The 17,997-nt window shown below is 42.9% G+C and overlaps 1 protein-coding gene across 10 annotated transcripts in view; it reads right to left on the minus strand.

The window, feature by feature from the left end:
• MARCHF3 (membrane associated ring-CH-type finger 3) overlaps window positions 1-17,997 on the minus strand; it is a 77,146-nt gene that overhangs the window by 18,499 nt on the left and 40,650 nt on the right. For 7 of the 10 annotated variants that reach the window (XR_010607906.1, XR_010607905.1, XR_010607904.1 and 4 more), the window contains 3 exons: window positions 7,310-7,505; window positions 5,508-5,642; window positions 5,041-5,248 (listed from right to left, as the gene is read on the minus strand). Coding sequence is in view for 7 of the 10 variants with exons in the window: in XM_065657321.1 (XP_065513393.1) it covers window positions 5,041-5,248; window positions 5,508-5,642; window positions 7,310-7,505 (539 nt within the window). In the remaining 3 variants the exon portion in view is untranslated. The remainder of the gene's footprint in view (window positions 1-5,040; window positions 5,249-5,507; window positions 5,643-7,309; window positions 7,506-17,997) is intronic. The other 3 variants (XM_065657318.1, XM_065657323.1, XM_065657322.1) reach the window with 3 other exon arrangements.

Genomic DNA, 17,997 nt, shown 5'->3' on the forward strand with positions numbered 1-17,997 from the left:
AGATCCTTCCAGGTTTGGCACAAGGAACATCAGATCTACACACATCAGCCACCATATTACAGACTTTTCTTTCTTCCAGTATGTAGAGTTTCTGCTGCTTCAGCCTGGGTCGTCTGTGTCAGGATCTCACTGGCAGCGGGGTGACTGAGACATGGGAGAGAGAAGAAGGGCTACTCAGCAGCAGCTCCTTTTTGCTTTGAGATGCACCATCCGTGGGCACACTCATGGTGAGACATCCATGTACCCAAGCATGTGTCCTGCACACCCCTAATTTCCAAGAGACTGTACGGGAGTGTTGTGCATCTAGCATACAGTAGAACAGGTGGGTTCAGACCTTGCCTGTACTTCTTGAATGTAATTTTGCCGTATCATGAGCCCTGGGACTGAGGGGAATGTGCATGTAATGTGGTAATGTGTAAATGGACAAAGTGTTCTGGATTCCTGGCAAATGGCTCATTTTAATTGACTGTAGGGCTGTGGGCATCTCCAAACAATCCCCTTATCTGGAGGAGAACCTTTGAAATCACGCAAAATGGCTGGACTTGCTCTGCTGATGCCTCCCAAGTGCCTCTAATAGCATCATGTTGTCTAGCAAAAATGTGACTCCAAAGTTGCTACAGAAAGCTTATGCTCCAGTAGATTATTTCTGATTTATGTTGGTAGCTTATATTTTATGTGCCAGACCTTGCCGGATGCTCTCCAGAAGGGAAGCGAACAAAAGACTCAGTGATCTTAAGTATGAATAAAACTCTTTTTCTACCACCATCCACCTCTTGCACCTTTACAACAACATATCGTGTTCTCTCCAGTGCAGCTGCTGTGAACAAGTTCATGAGTGACTGAGAAGTAAGTCCCAGGTCTCAATGGAGAAGCTGAGGACCACCAGCCCAGCCTCTGAGCAGAAGTGTCCCTTTAGAAGCATAGTTTGAAACTCAGTTGACCAGAGAGAAGATTATGATGGAGAAAAGATACGAAGGATAAAAGATGAAATGGAGGTCAAAGTGTGTGTTATTTTTCCTTTGCTTTTCCTTAAAAAAGGAATCCAGGCAAAGAAACAGGCTGCTCTGCGTAACAAAACCTGAGGAGAGAAAGCAAAGGTGAGCTCCCTGCATTTTTGCATTCTATGCATGATGTACACAGGATGCAGGATATAATTGCAGATATGTCCGTTTTATCTGAGCTACACATCTCCTGTTGAGTGCATGGGCCCACATCCTTCGTGTGAACATGGGCAACTGCTTAAAAGAAGGCAAAAAGCCACCTTGTAACTAACTTTTATGGAACACTTGTTTTCATATCATGATGAACTTGTGACAAACTAGCAACACAGCAGCAATGGTGGGAAAAATGCTATGGGCTCACTAGTGTGTTCTGATCTAATCATGAAGTACAGCAAAAATTTCTCTGCTGCTTCCATAGTGATGTACCCAGGGGAGGAAGGAATATGGCTAAACAACAATCCATGCCATCTACGGCTCACTTCACTTCAAGCCCACTTCTTCTGCAGCCTCTCCTGGGTGCTAACAGCAGAAATGAAGTCAGAGATGACATTTCTAGATGAAGCAAGTGAAGTGTCTCTTTTTCTTTTGAGATTTCCTTCACATCCATGGCTAAGCCGCTAAGAAGCAACACTCAATCCAGTGAAGGGAAAAGACATAAAATCGTGTTCTCTTTATTTTTGCCCCTTCACGAAAGTCAGTAATGTCTTTGAATAGTCAGAAATACGTTTTTTTTCCCTGATGGAAAATCACTAGGAGGAAAGATTAATGTAATAGTTCATTGCTTCAAGCATTTTTATACTACTTGTCGCTGACCAATGGATGGGATATAGTTGCTGCATGAGACAGGGTCTGCTGAGGAGTCACTGGGTAAACTTCTATAGACTACGCTCTACAAATGACTCTAAGAGTACAATAGTACCTATTGACCTCTTAAAATGCATTGGTAAACTCATCATTCACCACATTTCATCACTGAAAGGACCACTTACCATTTCTACTATCTAGTTCACAGGCATCTTTGGAGAACTAATTATCTTACTTCGACCTACACTTCCCCCCCACACAGACACACACACACATGAGGGAGTTAAAAGCAGGTGGCCACTCTGACTTGTCACTTTTCCAAACATTACAGCAGCTTTTTTTGTGCGAGACAGTCCCACTACACTTGATACATCTCCCTAATACTCTGGGTAATACAGAGGGAGGCAGACAGGACAGTGCTTCTAGGATGCAGGAGATGGGGGAACCTGACAACTTGCATCTGCTTTAGTCATGCTTTGGGAACTTTCATATTTGCTGTAGTTAATAACATGAGGACATCTATGGATTTCAAAGAACTGTGTATTAAATAGGTACAAACTTTAAGGACAAACTTTAGTTATACTAACAGAAGTCAGGAATTTTGATTGCTATCTTTCTGCTCAATTTGTCTTCTTGCATACAAGTCACCGTAGTTACTCTGTCTCTGCTGTTCTCAACTTTTAAAAGTAGATCTTCAATTCCCTTCTAAACTGAAAACATACTTCTTGTGTAAGATTGCAACAGACTCCAAAAAAGTCAGTTGCCTTTTTTTATTACCTCTTCTGCAACTGCATGTCACTGCTAATTACTGCACTAAAATACTGTGGGTGTGTAGCTGACAAGCAGGAAAAGATTAGGTAATATAGACAAAAACATCAATTAACAATGTGTACTATGTTTCGGAAATGTTCTTGCACCTGGTTCTCATTTGTCCTCAGCTAAGAAACAAAAGACAGCTTTATCGTTATTATTATTATTGTTGTTGCTATTATTTATTACTGCTTTTGCCAAAGAGAAGCTTCACTTCATCAAAGAATTATCAAGTGACCAGACTCCCCCGCCTGGGCAGTGTTAGCTTTGCTTTCAACTTGTTCAATCATCATTAGCTCTGGACAATGTCATGTCCCATTTATGCAAAGCAAACATCACAAGCAGCTGTTGCAAGAGAACAGCTCAAAGAAGTTGGACTCTAAAATCAAACTGTTCACTTTGCACTGCCTCAGCATTACTTATCTCTCTTTTCAGAAGGCAAATTCAGAGTGGCACTGTCCTTGGGGCAAAACTGCAACCAAAAACTTCCTGGCACAGGCTCATAGCAGCTGGATGGCAGAAGATATCATCTTCATTGGAAAATGGTCAAGTCACAAAGATTTTGCTGCTCAGTCACTGACAACCTGAGAACACCCAACAGCAGTTTCTCAAACCGGGACCAGTTTTCTGGGAGAGGCTGGAGTCCTGCTAGAAGCACAAACAACAAGCAAGAGGCAATCGAACACAGCTGGCCTAAGCTCGCTCTGGCTAAGGCTCGACAAGACTACAGGTCTTGTGCTAAATACTGTGTCATGTATCTCTTTTTTGCTGATCCTAAGGAAGGATGAAGATATCCTTAGGCTTAGATACAGAATATGCATGCCTAACTTAATCCACCATAAAGCAATTTTGGTAGACTTCAATGACATCTGTTCACCCTCTCTCTGCACGGGTCCTTGACTCGCTTCCCAGCCATCAGTTTTATTCTGTATCCTCTCACCTGTGAATAAGAACAAAACAAGCTGGTCCCCATCCCCCTTATTTTTAATATATGTCCTGGTTTTGGCTGGGATAGAGTAAATTTTCTTCCTAGTAGCTGGCATAGTGCTGTGTTTTGGATTTAGTATGAGAATAATGTTGATAACATGCTGATGCTTCAGTTGTTGCTCAGCAGTCAAAGACGTTTCTGCTCCTCACACCGCCACACCAGCAAGTGGGCTGGGGTGCGCAAGAAGCTGGCAGGGGACACAGCCGGAACAGCTGACCCCAACTGAGCAAAGGGATATTCCAGACCAGATGATGTCATGCTCAGCAAACAAACTGGGAGAACAAGAAGGAAGGGGGGTACATTTGGAGTTACGGTGTTTGTCTTCCCAAGTAACTGTTACGGGTGACGGAGCCCGGCTTTTCTGGGGATGGTTGAACACCTGCCTGCCCATGGGGAAGGGAGAATGAATCCCTTGTTTTGCTTTGCTCATGTATGTGGCTTTTGCTTTACCTATTAAACTGTCCTTATCTCAACCCGTGAGTTTTCTCACTTTTACGCTTGTAATTCTCTCTCTGTCCCACCCAGGGGAAGTGAATAAGTGGCTGTGTGGTGCTTAGTTGCAAGTTACGGTTAAACCACAACAATATTGTATGCTCTTCACCCAGTTCTGCTACAGTTTAGAGGAACAATGAAGAAGGACATGTTGTCCTAGACTCAAGCTTAGCACGTAACCACCTTTGTCAGCAACTAGTACAATACGATGCTTCTCATTACTTCTGTAAAATGTTATTATTTGTAATGCACTTTTAATTCCAACACAAACCATAATTTTCACATTTTTTTCCAAATTAAAATAGAGGAGGAGAAAGATCATTAGCAATGTAAAGATAGTCATCTTGGCTTTTTTTTTTTTTAACTGACAAGGCAGAAACCATTGTCCAATTCACTGTTGAATCTGGTACACAGGCAAGAGGAGGCCAAAAGGTCACTCACAAGCAGCCAAATGTGCCAGACATTGAGCAAGAACAATTCCTTCTTTGTGGGCTTGACACTGGAAGTCAGGTTTCTAAGGCTTCTTGGTTTGTTACCTCTCTCTCAAAAGCAAGAAAAAAAATATTCCTGACCTATATTTAATATGCTGAATACTGACGCTTGTCTCGCATTCCACAGAAACTGTTACTTACCCCTCTTCCATTCTCTGCCAAACTGGCTGGTATACAAGGAAGTCACTGCAGACTGTTTCCCAAATCTCACTCACATTTGCATTGAAGAAAATCCATTTATTCCATTCTTCTTGCCTTTTTTTAATTTGGTTTGGAATAAGGGTTTTGTTATTCCTACCCCTTCACTGAGCTCCTGCCCTCATCTTGCCAAGCCCAAAACCCATAGCTTGCTTTGGCTTCAGCAGAGCTGCAAAGGCTTTGAGATGCCTATATAAAAACAAGCATGATCTTCTCATTGAAGCTAAGTTTTTGGGGACATGCCCCATGTACTGACCTCCACCAACGGCCTGGGTTTGCGCTCCACTGCAAACCTGAAGTGGCAGAGTTCACAGTAGCTGGTGTTTGAAGATGACAGCCAGTGCTCCAGGCAGCTGCGGTGAATGGTCCCCAAGGTCCCTGTACATTCGCAGGGGGAAAGCAGGTCTTCCTGACTGCTGCCCTCATGGCAGATCCTGCAGATTGCCCAGTCATTGAAAGGGCTGCTGGAGGAGAGAAAATTGCTGATCAGCATACAGGGCTGTGATGTAGCTTCTCTCTCTCTGTATGTCATGTATTAACAACGTGAGAAAGATTTGCAGCTTGTGTACTTGCTCTGTAGTAAGAACACTAGGCTGCTGGGCTAATGGCTGCAAGCAATCTGGTGTTCTTGTTTAAAATATCTCTTCTGGGGGTGAAAAAGCGGAGGGTGAAAAACACAAAGTGGCAGATGACAGACAGACAGAAAACGAAGTGCTTCTGTACCTTTGTATTTCGCGCCTCTTCACATTCCAGTGGAGCAGCCGCTTCAAAAAATCTCTAAATGCATCAGGGAAGTTCCAAACCTGCCTCAGCTGGGCACCACTTATGGTAATGATGATCTGTACCACCACTCCTGGCCTACAAGGTAGCATCTAGTGCTAGTGATGATCCCCTGACCTCTCAGGTGATCAACAGCAAAGGACCACTGGACTTGAAAGAGCAGCAGCTTGCCCTGTAGGGTTGTGAAGGCAGCGTCACAACTTCAGGCAGGTGTGTACGAGCAGGAAGCTCCTGTCCCTGGGGAGGGTTTCTCTTTGGGACAAAACCCCACCCAGCAGCTCAAGGAGTGATATTAACAGTACTGAAAAGGAGGACTGTGTCACACACATCCCTGGTGGCAGGGTGCTAATGTGCAAAGGTGGACAGGTGATCCTCCTGCCAGTGAAAACCTTAATGACTCTGATTTTAACTATTGAAATTCTCTGTTTTGCAGAGGAATCTTTCAGGAAGGAGGAAGGCGGTCGCATGGCTGCCTGGGGTGCCTGGGCTTAGCGCAGCGGGCGGAAAGCAGGAGCAGGCTGAGAGCAGCAGTGCTGCTGAACCATGGATCCACTATACTGCAGCTTCACATCAACTCCCCCCGGCCGCCAAGGCTGAGAAAGTTGATCTCTTGGCTGAGGTCTTGGAAACAAAACCTCTCCCTACCACTTATGCCACTTCAGGTGATCTCCTCAGAAAAGTGGTTTTTTTCACTGTCACTGACAAAACTTCATTAGCAGGTAGCATACAGTGGCACACAGCTATTCCCTCTGTCCCTTTTCTGGCTTTTTGCAGGCTGCCCCAGATAGACCTCACTCAAGTGTAACTGCAGGAAAGAGTAAAGAAGCCAGTCCAGTCCTTTCAATATGTCTGGTAAAACTGTATGAAATTGTGCTTGATGCTCTGCACATACATCTGGGCTGCGCGAAATGCACTGGGTTTTAAAAAGTTGCTACAAGTAAAGGGCAAAAGGCCATTTCAGGCTGTCACATTGCAAGTGCAGCAGCAGTTAATTTTACTCTTCACATAAATGCAGTGGATTGGATTATGTGTTTTGTGAAAATCCAGGGCTACCCGTGCAGTCTTTCCAGCTTGACACCAGTGAAGTGGGATTTAATTTTGTGCCAAGTATCAACTCTGGATATGGCCAAACCCTTAAGTGTCTTCTTTCTTGCTTCTAATGAAAACAAAACCAACCCAGAGCAGGGTGGTGTTTCAAAGGATACAGTTCAAATGTATATTTCACCACTAATCTGCCATTCTACACTGAGAGCAGGAAGAGGTGCTCCCGGTCACCTGGATGAAGGCTGAAGCATGAACACGTGCATGCATCTCTGCCAGAAACAGCCTGTCTGGCTGCTCATCGCGCTGGCTTGGGAGGTGTGAAGAAAACATGCTGCAGAAGCACTGATGGCAGCAAAAAGGCCAAACACGGCATCCCACGCCAGCCAGCGCCTGCCGAACCCTCCCGCTACGTATCAGGGCAAATTACCGCAGCTGACACACTTGAGCAGCAGCATCCTCAGCCAGCTCGCTTCCCCCTTCTTCACTGAGTATAATGGTGAGGGCTTAATTACATATGTAGCATAATCATCATAAAGTTAAGACGAGGGTTTAATTATGAGTGCAGGGTGGTAGGCCTTCATTATGCACACCACCACATCTTCCCTTCCAGTCCCCGCAGGACTTGTGGGCGGCAGCTGGGGAGGGGGCACTCGAGCCCACGCAGGGAAGGGGCCTGGCCCATCCCGCCACCCCTCACGTACCTCTGCGTGGCCAGCGTCCGCACGACGGAAGAGAGCAGCTGCCCATCTTTGGTCGACACTTGCATGACATACCGCGGGCAGCTGCCGGTGCCAGCGGGCAGGGCCTTGCTGTTCAGTGCTGGCGGGCGCTCGGGCGGGACTCCCGGCAGGTGGCTGCAGCGGCTCGTCCTCATGGCAACGGCTGGCGGGTCCCCATCTAGGGAGCAGGGGGGACAGGTAAAGGGCACGTCCCTCTCTGTCTGCAGCTTCACTACACCTATCAATACCAAGCGTGGGAAAGAAACATGCCCCCCCACTTCCCACCCCAGCCCTCTGAAACCCGCTCAGAAGGCAGAGGAAGCTCATGACTTTGTGCGCCACGGAAAAACAGCCTGTAAGTCTCAGAAACAACATACTGGGTCTCCGCACTGCTTTTTTTCTCTGCAGACTCCTAAGCTTACGAGTGATAAATGACAGGACTAAATCTTTTTGTCCCTCCCACCTCAAAGGCTGCAAAGGAAAGTAAAATCTTCATCTTTTCTGCTTTTAAACTTAAAGGCTGCCTCTGTCCACCAGTGGGGAAGGTCACGTATCAGAGAAGAAAGTGTCCGATCAGCTCTGAATCCCCCGTGAGAACATTCCACTGCTGCCAAGTGCCTTCCATCAACAGCCCATGGCAGAGCATGCACCCAACAAATAACCCTGCACAGGCCTTGTGTCACACAGACCTGCTTAATAACAGCCTGTGTGCAGTAATAATTTATGCCACAAGGTGAGGCAGAAATCACAGCTTGCCTGTGTCTTTTTTCTCTGCTTTACTCTTTCTTCCATCACTTAGAGTGCTTTCGACCGTGGAAATTAGAAAGCAAGGCTTATGCTGATAATAAAGAGCCTGGGAATGTAAATTCCTGATAGCTTTGCACGATGCTGCTTGCTGGGTGTGCTTGTTGGTGAGAGGAGGCTGTGTAGCTCAACAGGCAGAACACCAGACTGTGCTCCTGCAGGCTTGCTCTCCAGATTGGTCACCAACAGCATACAAACAGAGTGGATTCATCGCTTTGCAGAAGTGGGGAAAGACTTCCTAGCATGCCTTTAGACACTTGGCTACGGTCACATGTAAATGCTACAGATTACTACCACAATATTCACACCTTGACAGCAGACAGGTTTGTTTGCGCTGCATTTAACCCTTTGAAAAAGCTTTTTGCATTGGACACCACTGTTGCTTGTGTAGTAACAGTACCACAGAAGGGAACAGTCTCTTTAGAAACTAAACATTAATCCACAATTTTAAACAGAGGTATTTCTCTGTGTTTTAAAAGAAATCTTGTAATTTTATCTAATTGGATTTTAGCTAACAGCAGTGCTAACTTTCTGAAGTCTCCTGAAGGGACGTCTTTGGCAGTAAGAATTTGTAGCATTTGAGGACATGCTGGGGATGCTGCACTACTTGTGCACATAAGGACTTACACTCTTAGAAAGGCACCCATCAGGTTTGTGCGAAAGGAATTGCGGTTTTTGCATTGTTGAAATTTGCTGTTTGATATTGGATACATTCTTAAATAAATGTGGCTATGTTATACATCATTGTAATGCACTTTTCTTGCTTCATGTTTTTTTGCTACTGCGTTATTACTTGCTATTTATTTTAGACTATAGAAATGATGTTAGACAAAAAGCAAATTCAAGTGATGTTCTTATCAGAGTTCAAAATGGGTCGTAAAAAAGCAGAGACAACTTGCAACATCAACAAAGCATTTAGCCCAGGAATTAACGAATGCACAGTGCAGTGGTGATTCTAGAAGTTTCGCAAAGGAGACAAGAGCCTTGAAGATAAGGAGCGTAGTGGCCGGCCAGCGGAAGCTGACAGCGACCAATTGAGAGCAATCATGGAAGCTGATCCTCTTACAACCACATGAGAAGTTCCCAAAGAACTCAACATCAACCATTATACAGTTGTTCGGCATTTGGAAGCAAATTGGAAAGGTAAAAAAGCTCAATAACTGGGTGCCTCATGAGCTGACTGAAAAATAAAAAAAATAGTTGTTTTGAAGTGTCATTTTCTCTTACTCTACACAACAACAAACCATTTCTCAATTGGATTGTGACGTGAGACGAAAAGTGGATTTTATATGACAACCGGTGATGATCAGTTGAGTGGCTGGACTGAGAAGAACCTCCAAAGCACTTCCCAAAGCCAAACCTGCACCAAAAAAACGTCACAGTCACTGTTTGGTGGTCTGCTGCCAGTCTGATCCACTACAGCTTTCTCAGTCCCGGTGAAACCATTACATCTGAGAAGTACGCTCAGCAAATCGATGAGGTGCACCGAGAAATGCAACACCTGCAGCTGGCATTGGCCAACAGAAAGGGCCCAGTTGTTCTCCATGACAATGCCCGACCACACGTTGCACAACCAACACTTCAAAAGTTGAACACATTGGGCTACCAAGTTTTGCCTCATCTGCCATATTCACCTGACCTCTTGCCAACTGACTATCACTTCTTCAAGCATCTCGACAACTTTTTGCAGGGAAAACACCTCCACAATCAGCAGGATGCAGCAGCACTTCCAAGAGTTTGTTGAAACCTGAAGCACGGATTTTCATGCTACAGGAATAAACAAACTTTTTCCTCATTGGCAAAAATGTGTTTATTGTAATGGTTCCTATTTTGATTAATAAAGATGTTTGAACCTAGTTACAATGACTTAAAATTCATGGTCCAAAACCACAATTACTTTTGCATCACCCTAACAGAACAGGAAAATGGTTGGCAAAGTGTTTGTTTTACAGGATTATTTCAGCTATTTTAAGACCATGCATACCCCAGAGAGCAAATGGAGGCTGATGAGACAGCTTACAGTGGATATCGTGTTCAGAGAATGGGGAAGGAAATCAGACTCTGGCCCTCATTTACAATGAAAAGGAAGCAAATGGCTGATTTCAAAACCATTAACACAAAAAATGCAGACTTTTAAAGAGAATAAGAGCCATGGATTCTCCAAGGAGACTGTGGTATCAACAAGAGTTTGGTTTTAAAATCCATGCTGAGACTGTAACAAGAATATTCAGCAGCTGAATAGCTGGTTCATTAAACTTAAAAAGCCTAGGCAGCACCATGCTTACAGACCCATGCTACACAATTATATATTTCTTTTCTGATTGCTTCACTGACCTCATTAAGTACAACAGTGTGTTTATCATTGCGTATAAAGTGACCATCCAAGCCTTTACAAACACATCCATCAGCCACTTGATCGGTTCAGAGCATTTGCTGAAGCATCAGATGATGCAAGTAAATGGAAAGCTTTAAAGTGCACCAGAAATAATGTAGCTTTATCTCTGTAATGATGTTAATTCAAATTTCTGTGTACAGTACTGCACTGATATCCCACTGTGGCATACCAACTACATGTAACCCTTTCCTACCTAACTAATTTTCTTAGGAAAAGTTGGAAGTTACAACGTTTTTTTCCTGATTTCAGAAGAACCATTTTCACACAAAATCAGTGTATATGCATGAAAGTAATACAATTACAGAATCAAATAATATGTGCTTTAATACTGAACCCTGTGGTAAATAATGCAGATTGATGGTCCTGAAAAGCACAGAGATCCTAAGCAAATCTGAAGTCAAACACAACATTACGGAATTGTAAATCTTAATATCCACAAAACCCCTAAGTCAGTATTTATCCATATGTAGGTATTATGTCCTGTCAGAACATTTTCTCCTGAATGAGGGGGAAATGTCACTAATATCTTAACAGAAGACGAAAAATGAAGAACGAAAGCAGGAAGATGTCTTTAGATGGTATTTAGGGAGAGATGCATTTTACAGGGATTTAGGAAGAAGCTAGAATATCAATATTTTTTTCAGATGCCAGAAAATTCAGAGAAAAGTGGCTGAATTTGGCATGATGGGTGTATGTTTGAAGAAATACAGTAATTATCTCCTTTTTTCTATGTTACTACACCCACTCATCTTGCACATCTCTTGTCTATGCCAAATCTATTTTAAGATCACCTTCCTACTGTAATATTTAAAGATCTTTTCCCTGTTCTAGTTTTTCTGCTTTGCCTTTGGTACCAGTCTCTGACTCTCCTCACCTACATGAGAGAAGATCTTCTGATGGGAGATGGCAAAGTCTAATTGTCTTTTAGAGTGACTCTCCAATTTCAGCACTACCTTCCAGCTGTCACTGATAAGTGTGTACTTCTTGGTATATTTCTTCTTCTCTTCACTTTCTTGTGCAATTGCTTCAGTCAGCTATACAAAAATCCCATTTTCATGGTTATTTAATGATCACAAATTGAAAAATATTGAAAATTGAAAGTATAAACATATGCCTTTATGGATATCAGAGCAAAAATAAGGATATTGCATGTATTTTCTTTGTACCATAAATGTGGTGAAGAAAAAAAAAAAACCAACGCTCTTGAATTCTCACAGCTGTTCTGTGTCCTCAGAAATTTCACATTCCTGGCTGGTAAGAGGTCAGTACAGGTTTTCCTGATGGGAGAACATAGTGGAACAGCATTCTATGAGATGCAGATTAGCATGTCCTAGTTGTGATTTATTCCTTCCACTTCATTTGCTGGCTTATGAAATACGTATCTCAGTGAGCACTGCGAGTCTCGCATACATTCCTGCTACTCCTGCATTCAGTGCTCTGGTTTACAGACATGAAAAGCACAAGTCTCATAATAACAAGTCTACTTCCTTGTTCAATTCACAGAGTTACAGATGCAGATGATCACAGCAGTTTGCGGTTATTTATGCTATTTCTCCCCAAAAAGTCTAGTTACTATACATACAGTTATTAAATTAAATCTAGCTGTCACTGTGAAAAAAAGAAACAACAGAAGGGAATGAGTGTGTGTATTCAAGCAAATTATGTGAGTCATGCTGGAGCTGGGTAGAAGATTCAAGAGCAACCTACATCCTTTACCCAGTAACATTTTATAGGATGCTATCCTAGCAAATATTAGGGAAAACATACACCGTTTTTTGCCTCCTGATCTGCTGGCTGCTACCCCCAGTGTTAAAACATAAGTCAACACCATCTGATTATCTTGCCTCTCTCTGCCCTCTCTCCCTGCTTCATTTTTTAAACCATTCCAAAGTCCAGACTGCTTTCTAGGGCTTCAGTAGTTATTAAGAGGTATCTGAAAGTATTTTTTTTCTTGACATTATAAATTATACAAATGAATGCAAATATGTTGGAAAAGTGGCTTAGCTCCACAAACAAATGCCACCAAACACTTGCAATCTTTGTTTCAGGCACAAGCTACTTCCAGGCTTAGTCAACTGCTGATTATTGCTAACAACACACGCCCACTGAACTCAACAAACATTTCTCTATGTGCTGCAAGCTATTTATAGCATATCTTCTTTCCCATGCTTATATTTCTTTTTAAGAGATTTATAACTTCTATATCAAAAGAAGCCGTAAGACTCAACAAATGCCATCAAGAATGGCTCTGCTACTCTTCTTGAATTACATTCAAATATGTGTTGCTAAAACTAGCATTACTGTCCTGAAAAGGAATTTAAAGAAACTGTCTGCATTTACAATAAGCACCTCCAAATGGAATCCTTGTTGCACTCTTTCCTACTGTGTGTGAACTCACCTTATTTCTTAAACCCATGAAGCAGTACCATACTGAAGAGTTAGATTATCACAGTAGAGTTTTTTAAGCAGTGATGCTTGAAGCAGCAGTAAGTGGCTTAGATTTGCATGAGACAAAAATATCTTACACTTCAAACAGTGAGTTGCAAAAGTTAAACAAACATTCATGTAGAGACTGTGTGTGAATTGCTCACTTTTTTTTTTCAACATCTTTGTTAAGAATTGCACATATTGCATCTCTCACAGCCATGGTGTTTTAAACTTGGAAATCCACTCACCTTTCTTATTCCATGTTCCCATGAGCTACCGTATTAGTTTCAAGAAACACAACTCAAGCATGTACCAATCAGCTTAGAGACTTAAAAACATGCATGAAAAAACACTGCCTTCCTATCTGGAGACATTTTCCCAAGAAATACTGCATTACTAAAAAACACGGCCATTGATTAAAACAAAACATACAAAAAACCAGTTTTCAGAGATGTATTTTTGTTTCCTATTTATGTACTTTCACATGCCAGAAGAATACTTCTCTTTCCACTCTACCCACAACCCAACATTCAAGATTAAAATTACAATCCAGTATCAAATAGAAATGGCAAACTAGTTGTCCTGAAGGCCAGGAGTGAAACCTAGCCACACATTGACATTGCGTGACTTGAGAGGTCCATGTCTCCTACATGGGCCCTTGACTGCCTCAGCCTGCCCCACAGATTCTGCAGGTACAAAAGAAACTCTTTTGCACTGATTAGCAGTTTGGCCTTCAGTGAATTGTGTTCATGGACAGATTTTTACTTCAGGACAGGTCAGCAGATTCGGAGCACAGATACAATTCTGCATCGTACTGCAATGTGGAAGAACAGTGCACCTTGTGGAGAAATGTCTTCCACCTTTATTTCTTCTGTCAATCCCAGTTCATTACTCAGAATGCAAATTGTTGCATTCTAAATAATGTACAAATGACTGGTTTCAAAAGTTGTTCTTCACTGGCTTCAAACATATCAAACAAGTATTACAGTGTATATACTATGGGTTGGTCTTTTTAAATGGAGAACAGGAACTCAACTTTTCCTCACTGAGGTTTAGACAATATTTTTATGCCATCCTGCCTCTTAAGACAGCCATTTTTCCTAGTAGTTTCTCAATATAGAACACATCCATGTTCCAGTTATGTTCCATGTTCCACTTTGTATGATCCTTATAGAGATAAACCACTATGCACAAAAGGCCTCTGCTTTAATTAAACTACTATTAGGTGTTTAGTTACAGCAAGAAGTCAGGATTGTAGGTGGTTAAGCTAGCCATGACTAAGCCCCATCCCACTATGTTAAGGTTCTCTAGAGACTAAAACAGGCATTGCAGTGACTGGACGACTTGCTGCTTTGTCTCTCAGATTCACCTTCCCACTGAAAAAATGCAAAAGAAGAACCAAAATTCTCAACTACACAGTACAATGAAACTTTCTAATTTTTTTCACCTGTTGAGAAAAGATACAGGGTACAGTGAAGACAGCATGGCCAGAACCTTTCTAAAAGAGCAGGACACCCTGGGGCACCCGAAACTCTTATTTTCATAACTCTGACGCCCTTATGAGTAAGTTTTCTGTATGTCATTTCCAAGGCATTCATATCTGGAATTGTTTTAAATGTTTCTTGACCCTTCCCTCCACACTCCACCACACAGAGCTTCATGGATCCCCTCCTGGTTTCAATCCCACTGAGGTGACTGAGTAAAGAAACTAATGGAGTAACTGGTTGTTCCAGTTGTAGCCCTAGATGCTGTCTGCCAACATGGGGGATACCGCCGTACTTCTTTCAATGTGTTTCTTAGAAATCAGCTGGCCACTGTCAGCTGATAATCACAGCTTAGGAACCTCGCACCGTGGGAGATGCCTGAAGGGCAGGCACAGCCTGGCCTCCCAACCTGCCCCTCCTGTCCCCCATGGTATGCATCTGGCCATGCCCTGTGCCTTCTGCATTTGCCTCCCCAAGATTCCAGCTCATCGGCTACTCTTACTTTTTTCCTCTGGACCTGGTTCCAGTCCTGTTGTACTACCGCATGTGTGTACCAGGGTTGTTCTTTGAAGTAGGACTTCACAGCAGCTAAGCCCAGAACTCGTAATGGGAATGGAGCTCTCCTACAGCCTTAGTACATGCAAGGATCAGTAGCATTGGTACTCTTGCTCTGTTTGTTATAAAGAAAATAAAAAGGTACAGAAACTTTCAGCAAAAACATCTTAACTCCACAGGAGGTGTACATAAGACCCTTAAGTCCTACAGAGTAAAAAATTAATTTCTGCAACTTGAGAAGACAAAATAACTCCTACATCTGGTAGTCATTTGTGGCTTAGAAAACAGGAAGACATATAAGATGCTGCCTAACCTGTTCACTTACGGAGGTGCAAAGCACTTACTGGCATCAAGCCATCAGTGAGAAAGGCAGTGGGGAAACAGCACTGGGACATGACAGTTTTGATACGTGATGACAGATTGTTGAACAAGATTTTTCTTAAGAATCCACACAACCTGGTCAACAGCATTCAGTTTGTAAGAACGACACCACCACAAGATCCAGTACAAGTTCATCAGTTGAGGAAGGTGGTAATCTTCACATTCCTTGCAAGATTTAACTTTTAAGTATGTCAATATATAGAAACCAGCGCAATACCAAACTCCACTGATACTAGGCAATTTAGTTTGGCTGTTTCAGCCCATAGTTTACTAATACTTTGTGCTGTAGACAGCATTTTCTGCTCAGCTGGTCTGACTACAGAGAGCTCCGGGGCCTCTTAAATTAAAACTACCATGCAGAAGGCTGCATGTAAAGTGTAATTTCATAAACAAACACATCAAAGAACTGAGTGCTAATCTGAAGCAGTAGCACAAAGCAATTCAGCATGAATAGTCCTTAAGGGTGTTCTCATGCATTTAAAAAAAATCACTGCCCACCCATAAATTAATGTGGGTTTTTTGTTATCTACTGAACCTTGAACCACTTTTCATGAAAGCAATGGACCACCTCTTCGGCACTGTAGACTTCAATAAATTGCTTTATCTGTCTTCACAGCCACTAAGGTAAGTCTTTTGCTTAGATTTTTCTTCTTTTGTTGGATGTCAAAATGGAAGACGTCACATGATAACAAATACCATAATTACTTACGTTGGTGGCATTTTAGTCTTGCATTAATAATTAAAATCAGAAGACACAAATACAGGTTACGACTGATCTGGAAATAGCAACGATAGTTTCTTTCAAAGTATAAAGACACCTTTTTTTTTTTTTCCTAGTATTAGTCTTTTCTAGTGGAAATGTCTTTCCTCATAGGAGCTGGAATGAAAGACCTGTCTGTCTCATTTTTCCTAGAAGACATTTTAGATTACTAGACAAATAGGAGGACGTTATGATTCAGCATACTGAATGGTGCTGCCAACAGATCTTTCCTCCTGTAAGGAAGAAGCTGCTTCCAGGTTCTCTGGAGCAACGCGAGTTGCAGAAAATCACAACTGCCTTTTGCATGAATGGGCTCCCTGTGCCTGTGGAAGCTGGTGGAACATAGGCATGAATAAAACAGCCTGACGTGCTTAACTGCACCCTTACTAAGCATAACCTGGGAAATAAAACAAGTGTTTCTGTATATGATGCCCATTTTGCATTTGTAAATTCCTGGCAATGGCTTGGTATTGCCAGCCAAGACTCCGAGAATAGCCACTTAATCTACACTTGCCTGTTGCACCTATAAGACGTATGCACAAACTCTGCTGAAGTTTGTCTTTCTCCCTGCCAGCACTCCTCATAACTCTGTTCCAGTTACACCAGCCCACACAACTGGCTGTTGTGGCTTCAAGTCCAGACGCTGTTTGCTGCCATGAGTTCTTCTGATTTAAGGGTCCCCAGAGTGCTCAGCTCCCTGGAGCCAGATGTACACTGTCTCCTGAAGGCTGGGTGACATCCCATGCCTGGGCATTGTGCCTGACATATCAGGGAAGGAGAACAGGAGTGTGAGTGGTAAAGGTTACTCTGCTCTGGAATGGGGTACTAAGGACACGCTGCTCCAAGATAAGCATTCTCAGCGAGGAAGGCTGTAGTAGTTTCGCTGACAATCTTAAGTGAAGGAGTCAAAACGAGTAAGTATTTTCCAGATTCTTTCCGCAACCTCCTCTATGCCGCTTGCCACTAGGAAGATCTTTTTACTAGGCTTCCTTAACTGAAAAAGCTAATACTTGGAACCAGAGGCTAAGGCTTGTCTGCACCTTCTACTGGGTGACTACACCCAGGCTGAATCCCTGAAAATGGAGGAAGGCTCTCATCCTAACACATTCCTAAATTCCCTTTTTTACATTGTCACATCCTCTCACAGTTCCCCTCCCTTCTTTGCCCACTCCTGCCCACAAACTTTCTGCTTATGCTGGTCCGGCTTAATGATGGATTTTGGGGCAAGGGGAGTCAGAACTTCCCCGGGGCGGCTTCACTGCCCTCTGCCAGACTGGCGGTGGCTGTACCAGGGGAGCAGGGCTGACCCTGCACAAGTGCATCTGTCACTCCTTTGGCAGAATCTCAAAGCTACCTTTACTAAAAGATCAAGTCTAAGGCTGAAAAACTATGATTACTGCCAGAGTTATGCTAACTGCTGGGACAGCGCTTTTCTTCATTTATTTTGATTAGCGGGTACGAACTGGGAAGTCTGGCTTCCCACAGAAACAATGTGGTTTAATGAATAACTACTGTTCCTGAGGTCTGACCCAGAATAAATCTGAAGTGTGGCTTCCCCCAGTGGAGGGGTGGGAATGGCACTGCCCTGAATCACTGTTTCCAAGATCATTTCAGGACACAGCTTAAACTGCAGGTGTTTTCACACTTAAGCACCAAAACGCAGTGACAGAATCAGTATTTACTTATATGCTGCAGATTTACAAGTTAAGGTGCCTGGAAGCTCACTTTTGCACTAGAAATTAAGTTGCAGATTATTTTTCACTTTCCTAAATTAGGTCACTTTATACATACAAGACAAGCAGATTCTGTAACCAAATGTCAGACGTGCATGTTTACTTCTTGGCCTAAAACCTGTAAGATGAGA

Source organism: Caloenas nicobarica, chromosome Z (assembly GCF_036013445.1).
Source record: "Caloenas nicobarica isolate bCalNic1 chromosome Z, bCalNic1.hap1, whole genome shotgun sequence".
Lineage (NCBI taxonomy): Eukaryota > Metazoa > Chordata > Aves > Columbiformes > Columbidae > Caloenas > Caloenas nicobarica.